The sequence below is a fragment of the Seriola lalandi genome, unplaced genomic scaffold (assembly GCF_002814215.2).
Source record: "Seriola lalandi dorsalis isolate HSWRI2012SDOR001 ecotype SW California unplaced genomic scaffold, Sedor1 jcf7180002054688, whole genome shotgun sequence".
In the NCBI taxonomy this organism is placed as follows: Eukaryota; Metazoa; Chordata; class Actinopteri; order Carangiformes; family Carangidae; genus Seriola; species Seriola lalandi.
In genome coordinates, this window is record NW_019525241.1 from 11,666 (window position 1) to 20,033 (window position 8,368).

At 41.1% G+C, this 8,368-nt stretch overlaps 1 protein-coding gene across 3 annotated transcripts in view; it reads right to left on the reverse strand.

Moving 5' to 3' along the window:
• Positions 1–604: 604 nt before the first annotated feature.
• Positions 605–8,368, reverse strand: part of tafa5a (TAFA chemokine like family member 5a) — a 138,359-nt gene continuing 130,595 nt past the window's right edge. For 2 of the 3 annotated variants that reach the window (XR_015438269.1, XR_015438270.1), the window contains exons 4-5: positions 6,530–6,726; positions 605–1,966 (exon numbers count right to left, since the gene is read on the reverse strand). Coding sequence is in view for 1 of the 3 variants with exons in the window: in XM_023422923.2 (XP_023278691.1) it covers positions 1,958–1,966 (9 nt within the window). In the remaining 2 variants the exon portion in view is untranslated. The remainder of the gene's footprint in view (positions 1,967–6,529; positions 6,727–8,368) is intronic. The other variant, XM_023422923.2, reaches the window with a different exon arrangement.

Here is an 8,368-nt window from a genome sequence, read left to right on the forward strand (position 1 = left end):
AAGTCGCAAAGCGCTTTAAAAAATAGATTGATGAATTATTCTTTTCCAGCAACCTCCAGCTTCAAGGTTGTGCACTTAACTGACACCTGGCATCTGCCCAGTACAGCCACCTGTTTGTCACTGGTGCAGCTAAAGAATAACCTTGATGAAATGGGTCTCTGTACTGGTTGATTGCGGGCCCTTGTTGCCTTCCCCCACATACATTTTCCCACTGAGCTTTTTAGGACTTCAGGCCAGAAAGTATCTGGTCATAAACCCAGCTGATCACCTGAGAAAGAAAAGGAAACTTTCACTTATAGTCACGTTTCTCCTGACAGAACACACATAGTACATTCATTAAAAGTAAGACTAGAATGAGATCAATTTCCCGTTGATGACCTTGAACACCAAGACCATCTAAATTTGCAGAGGAGTTTCTTTTCATGTATTTAATTTATTCTTAAAATATTTCATGATAAAAAAAATGTATGTAAATGACTCTATTACTTCTGCAATGCTTTCTCTATCTCTCTCTCTCCTCGTTGTGCTCCTCACCGTCGGAGAGAGGCCGCATTTGTGCGAACAAACACAAGCACAAAAATAAATTAAGAGATCAAAAGCCAAAGAGAGGAAATGAGTCAGTATTCCACACCGTGTACAATACAATATCATAGCAAATTAGCAGATTTCAATGGCTTCCACTGACTACCATAGATTTACAATGTTCAGTTGGCTGCAGATCAGTCCTCAATAAATTGTGTCACTTTCCTTTTTTTCCATGAATGGTTGTGATAGACAGTGGCTTGTTGATGACCATGAAAAGAAAGCGGCTACTGAGGTGTGAACGGAAAACCTGGGACTACGAGCCAGCAGTAATGAGAACAACAGCATTTGTTCACATCCTACTAAACTGCCATTGTGACCACATTTTAAGTCCAATAAGCTTCTCTACAAAGGTACAACATATAAAACTGTTAAATATATAACTTTTTAGGGCCTTTCAAAATACATTTAATGACATTTCTTTACTCCTTCTTTTCATACTTGACAGCATTTATACTCTCTGTAGATATTCATCATTTCTTTGATATGATTTGCACTCGTCATCCGCGACCAACCCGACAATTCTTCCTGCAAACTGTCCCAACCGTAGCTACTGAAAAATGCAAATCAGATTTTTTTTTTTTTTCTTTTTCTTTTTTTTTTGATACACAGTTATACGTATGTAGTACCTATATCTCCAGTTCCAAAATACAGTGGTGGGCTTAGTCTGAGAAAAAAAATGTCTGGAATATTTTAAAAGCACTCCTTTGATTGTGCAAGGTACATCTGCCACTGTACGCAGGGTCTGTCCTCTTGTGCACCGTGTCTCTGTGGGGGCAGTCATTGGTTGGTGGCGACACAAGCAGTGAGTTTATAAAGTCTCTGTGTGCCAGATGGTCCACTCTGTAATAATGATCGTATTTGTTGTTTTGCTCTTTGGTCTATAAAAATATGGGCGGTTTACTCCAGCAGAAGGCCTATTCACAGCAGAGAGCGCTCAGTTTGGTTTTTAAGCCTCATGAGGTGGTCCGGGAAGCAACGGGGTCTGATCTGTAATGATCCCGTCTATGCCCTGGAACTCCTGCGCTAGGGGCAAGGAGATGAATGTGGGAAATCCTTTTATTCAAAGCAGTTAGTAGCTCCAAACAGAGGACCTCAAATGAGGCAAAAAACCATTCATGAGATTTTAAGGTGTCCGATCCTCCGTGGCACGAGTAGTAGTGCTGCTAAAGTCACAGAGCAGGCAGATAGAGTGGAGAGGAGGTGGATGCAACATGTTGACCCAACGACAGATAGCGAGAGGGAGCAGTCACAAACCCGGAGGAGCCGGTCACAGGAAATAGGAAGTGTTTTACAGTGAGTAGTTTGTCCAATGTCCAGGGGAGAGCTCGCTCCCTCAGACAGTCACTCCCTGGTTTTCCCGCCTCTGGCTGTGTTATGAGACCTGTGAATCAACAAGAACAGAGCAAACATGAGAAGATTTAGCACGCAGTCACCGTCTCTGAGAGAAAGCTCCAGAGAGAAGCTACTGATGCAAAACTGCATTTTCATTTTGGGGATTTTCTTTATACTACCTGTATTTTGAGGACTTTATGTTTTGAAATGAAGGTATGATACTGTAATCTCACATTCAGCAGCACACTATCTAGTCTTCAACATTCAGGAATGTGACATTTACTTAAGTCTTTTGAATTTAAGTTTGTCTTTGCAGTATATGGGCATGTCTCCATATAGCATTTTTTTCCTGGGTGCTAGTGTCTCTTTTCAGTTGTTCCCAATGAGGAGAGAGCATAAACCCTTTTTTCTACTCCGAGCAATTCTAGCTGAAAATCTCTTAACTTTTCAGAAAGGCGCTGGTAAAGTCACTGCGGCTCTTTTTAAGGCAACCAATCAGATAGGGACTCGTCACCCTGATAGCACAAGAAAATGGAGTCTAGCTTAGCTAAAAAAAAAAAAAAGCATCCCTGAAGCTAACAAATGAACACATTATAATTTCTGTTGTTTAAATCCTAACATAAAATTTGGCCATTTCACAAGGAGTTGTGTACAACAAGATGTAATGTGTTTATTAGTTAGCTTCGGAGGTGCTGGTAGGCAGTTTTTGTTGAGGGTTAGCTTAGCACAGTATAAAAACTGGAAACAGGGAAAAGCTCAGTCCTAGCTCTGTCTGAAGGTGATGAAATCCACTTACCAACAACTCTATAAAGCTAATTTATTTAGTCCGCACAAGAAACAGCCTCTAACTGTTTCACTGTGTTTCTAGTCTTAATGCTAAGACCCTTACTGGCTGTTAGCTGTAGCTTCATATTTATCAAACTTATCATCTAGCTCTCAGCAGGAAAGGGACGCAATGTCTTTTCCACAATGTCAAACGTCTTTCTAAAGAAAACAATTTTTTTTTTTTTAAGAGAATCATTACAAACATGGTGCTTTGCTAAAATAACTGTGTTTAACCATGACTGCTCAGGAAATGGAGGTGCTAATTGCAGCACTCTGGTAGCACTGGAGGGGAAAAAAAATGTAATTTCAACAGCTTCCTCTCTGTCAAATCAAGTGTTTTGCGAGTCAAATATTTAGAATTCTTCAGCGGGTGCAACCCAATAACAAAGTGAGTCTCATAGTGCGGAGACTGAGAAACAATTAATCTACCAAAGAAAGACAAATCTGGAAGCCTCTTCACCATCTGGTCCCCGCCAGTCACACAGCCAACTTGATAGAGACACTGATGCCTTCCAAGACTGCTGCACTGCCACTGAAGCTTAATTCATAGTAATGAACTCTTGATGATTTCACAGGGTGCAAATTGCCATGAAAGGGGCAGGTGTTGGATGGAGTACTATCATGTTTCACAGATGACAATGTCTGATGCTGTGGGAATAATAAACATCTCTATGAGCTCGGGGTTTAATAGAGATAATGTCATGGTTTTGTTGGAGCTGGGCATGAAATGACCCGGAGGTATAACGGCTTAAAGCAGGGGCATGACTGTGCAAACATCTCGAGTGTGACCGCTGCCAAAACAGGTGTTTAATCCCACTGTGAGCACAGTTTTTCCCTCTCTCAAAGCCTCCTAGTGGGCACACTGAGATTACAGTGGCACTGAACGTTGATAAAAATGGAAGGAGGACAGAATCACTGCAGAGAAACATTGTTGTCGAAATCTCAGGAGAAATAGGATGCAAATGGATTTAAATAGATGCCAAGCATCGGGACGGGTCTTGTTTTATGTAAGCTACCACATAGTCTGGGTCTACCATGGTAATTTTCTTATACTCTCTCTATGTTCCTCTCCGTTTTTTCTCACACCCACACTGTGGCAAATGGTTCCCCATAAATCGCACACACAAATCTCATCTCAGGGAAATGCAAGCCTTCTATTAAAAAGAGGAACGAATGTCAGATGAATGTGAGATGAATGTGAGATGAATTTGCCCCATGAATAAAATTTGCAGGCCCTAGGTGATTATTACATCGGGTTTATCAGGAAACGACCATATTACTCTATTTTATATCTTATAACGTTGAGAGAATATTTTACATTCTTGTGCTGGAGGAATGCAGAGTCAAGGGAAATGTTATGCAGTGGCTATTGAACACATGGACAAACTTTGAGTACAGTGGCTCTGGCTGTTCAAACAGGACCAGAAAGAGAATTAGAATTCGGAGTGAGAATGATAACTGCTGGGGGTGTCACAGTAACAGAAGGGAAAGTCATGGACAGAATCCATCTGCGTTAATGTCTAATTTGTGCAGGCTTCTCTTGTTATGGAGCAAGCAGGCGATCCACTCAATATATCAATATGTACCCAGCAGCATTCAATCGAGGACAAGGGAAAACATTTGATTTCAGGGATGTTACATAGAGCTTCCTGTCTCTGGGCAGAAGCTGAAACACTTTCATGTATGAATTGAGAATGGGAGCATGGATTTGTGCTGGCTGTCATATGCATTTTGTATGTGCAGTCAATCGAAGGTGCATGCAGCCACACGTACTGGAGCTGAGGAAAACTATATCCACAGTACATATGGAGCCCCTCTCCATCTGGGAGTTAGAGGATCGAAAGGGAAATGCACCCCGAACATATGGCCCCCGGCTTGACATTTCCTCTCTGTGTGAACTCGAGCTGACTCCCTTCGAAATGTCACAGCGTGGTAACCCATGGTGAACGTGTGAATGGGCACACACGATAGAAAAATTGAACTACTTTGCTTCTCCAAACTCTTAACCAATACACTGATAGATATGACTAATGCAACATTCTCAGGAGTATATGCAGTTGACTTATTGATGTAGGATTGAATCATTTCTTATATCTGGCTAGTCCTGACGCTTTTCTATACTTAGGCTATGAAGAAGAGAAAGCGCTGCCAAAACATCAGCTAATGGATGAAAGCCTTCTCTGCTAATCTGTCATTCTAAAGTGCTCCTGTTTTTTGCATCAAGTTACTAAACTTGTTTCTAATACTTGCTCCTGCCCTCGCTTGTTTAAGTCTTGTGCAAGCGAGCACGCTTCTGTTTGGATCGGAGCGCGCCAGCCACACAATAACCTGCTGCGTGAATATTCATAAGTGAACTTGTGGGTTAGGAATGATCCACAGGTTAATAAGGGAAGGGAAAATCGCTCATTACATGCTGTGAAGTTGAATTATGCCTGAAGCGGATGCTGAGATCAAAATACATGAACATGTATGCACGGGCCTCCAGACACTAAGTCCCATTCCGCATTAAGAGAAAGTTCAAAGCCATATGGAGTTGTGTCATTATCAACCCCTTCATACTATATTTCTTCAGAACATCAAAGCAAACACTGTTCACTATCTGGATTCTACAATATGATCAGAAATGTAATGCTCAAGAGGGAACATTACAACAGACAACCGCAGCGGGATCAGGGAGGAATGAAAAAAAAAAGATTTAAAAAAAAAAGTAATTTATTTGTTTTAGATCAAAAAGCTTCCCAGAAAAGTTGCCTTTAATATACTGTAATGTATAGATTACATCCGCTCATGCAGTGTAGGTTACTGCCCTGCATTGAGATCAAATGATTGGAGGTAATATGGTGCTGTCATCCTTCATACTGTATATGAAGGGATCAAATGTTTAAATCCAATCTTAAATAGCTTCCTCTGTGAGTAAATAGACAATAATCCTCTATATGATGCACTGAGAGGATGTGGGTTCACTGCATGCATTCCACCCTGCGTTGGTTTATAATATCATATCTGCTGAAGACTTGCTGTCTGGACTGAAAAGCAGTAGGATCAGATTTATTCTCGAAAGTGAATGATAACATGGGTCATGAATGCTAACAATATTGACCGGCAGAAGAGCCTGGTTTTCAGAAACTCTATGAGACTGGGCATTTTTATGACTTTGGCCTCATCTCTTTTATTGCACTGTATGTTAAATTTACTGCATGGCTACTCTCCATTTCCCAATCACATGCATTAATATCAGTCTATCTGGCGCCTTGTTTTATTCGAGCGTGCAGACTCCATCTGACACAATACTTTAAAGACAATATACAAGGCATGCCAATACAGCAGAGCGAAAACAAGCGAGAATAAACCCGATGGGTTTTTACTGGTTTTGCTGCACACATGGATTTTCTGTGGTTAAACACACACTAGGGAACTGGTGAGCTCATGGAAAAATGAGTAAGCCAAATAAAGATATCAAACAAGCAGGCAGTTGTTTAAATTGTATCTGGATTTATGTGAGTGTGCTTGCATGTGTGTCCATGCTTCCTGTTGTTTGCATGTTCTGCTGTGATGTTTTTGCAGTCTAATAAAACCATATTGAAATCAATATGTGTAGTACCTACAAGCTGGTGGTGATTAAAATGACCATGAAAATGCATGGCCATGTTTTATAGACATTTAACTATCAATAACAATAACAACAAAAAAAACAAAACAAAAATGAAAAAGAAACAGCTTTAGAATTTCAATCACAAATCACAGATTTTACTGCGGGAATACAGATCTAAATTCAGGGGCGCTGTACCTTGCTGCCTCCAAGAGGCCCCTGGTGCTCTTGTGTTGCATCCTGCCTTTGCGGGACCAGGGTTTGGGTGGAGTTGTTGTGATGTTGGTGGTGGTGGTAGTGTTGGTGGTAGATGGTGTTTGGCTGTCTGTCAAGGGGTCATCACTGCTCTCCATAGTGCAAGAGTGTCGAGGGGGACTCTTGTCGCGTCATAGAGCCTGAGGGGAGAGAGGTAGTGGGAACGGGGAGGAGAGGAAGGGAGGGGGGTAGGGACAGGGAGGGGAGGCGGTATGGTTATCAAGCTCAGAATTTGGATGCAGTGTTTTATTTTGAATTTCTGTTTTACCAGATTTAGACACAGTCACACCATCACCACCACCACCATCATAGATTTGTCTGCCTGAGGTGTCTTGAAAATGTGCCTGTTTGGCTTTGTATGAACCTGGAGTGAAGTGTTCACTGTTAAATGTGTTAAATATAGAAGTGTGGGAGTAAAACAAGGTCTGATTCTGCTTACAGCAGCACAGATGGAAAGAAAATACACAGAGGCCTGGTGACTTTCCAGGGATTTTTTTTTTTACTACCACAGACTTGTTAGGTAATGAAATGATCTAAAATGGCAATAAAATAAACCATTAATTCATCCATAATTCATTATGTTAAAGTCACAGATTTTCTTATGCTACTAATAGTTGATCATGTTACCATGTATAAGTATGCTTTATTCAAGTGTCACGCTCCCTTATCATTTTTTAATGGTTTGTGGCATTGTTCTGGAAATCTCAGTAACTACTGGATGGATTGTAATGACATTCATCCAGTCTAATGACTGGATTACCTTTTTGTCTTGTGCCATCATCAGTTCAAAATATTATTTGTGCCCAAGTAATTTTCTTCGCATTTGCACACTGATTTTCACCTGCCTAGGGAAATGCTCACACTTGAGATTACCATAAAGAAGAGCATCACTAACAAGCTGACAAAACACAGTAGATAGTGGATCAATTAACAGCAGATCCGTTAAGAATCTCCTCTTTTGTTGTATCTCCAAATTTGGTGATTTAAATTTTTTTCAAATAAACTGAAGGATTGTGTGTTTCTATATTCATTAAGAAAATTCATCTCACTAAGCTAAAACTACTGGATTTTATGAAAAATGCAATTGTTATTAGTGCTATTTTCCATAGCTCCTAAACAGATGGTCATTTGAGGATACATGTTTTTCACAGGACGGCATGAATACACTGTATATTTACACTTGCATGTGAGTGAGCATGTGTTTTGTCGTCCAGTGTGTGCATATGTTACCTGCTTGTTGGAATAAACCTGCAGCTCATTCTAACTGGTTTGCTTACTTATAGAGCGTGCACAAGCCAGCAGGCGATCACTCGCTGCTTCATGAAATCAATTATAGGCCACATTGAAACAGCACAAACTCTGGAACAGTGCAGTGTTGACGCCTGGGATGAAATACAGGTACAGATGCTTTCACTGGTTAGCAGAGGCTTTGGGTTTAAGCAACACTGCTCAATTAGCAGATCAATCCCGCAAGCTCTTAGGCTGTGGATAAGAAGAATAAGGACAGGCTTTCTCATTCTCGTCCTCTCAGTTGTCCCAATATCTTTCCCTGCTTCCCAAAATGGAGGACTTGGTATTTTCCACGCCGAGGCGATGTGCTGACATGGCTCCCTCCAGAAGAAAGCTGGCAGACAAAGCTAATGGTTAGCAGCAACAGGGTCTCTTTCTCTTGGCCTGTCTAGGGTGGCCAAGCAGCTGTCTTCTTAGTGGTGATTCTGTTCAACCCACTGTTGGATGTGCCTAGAGGGCCCAGAGGGATCAATTACCAAGGCCGGTACCGAC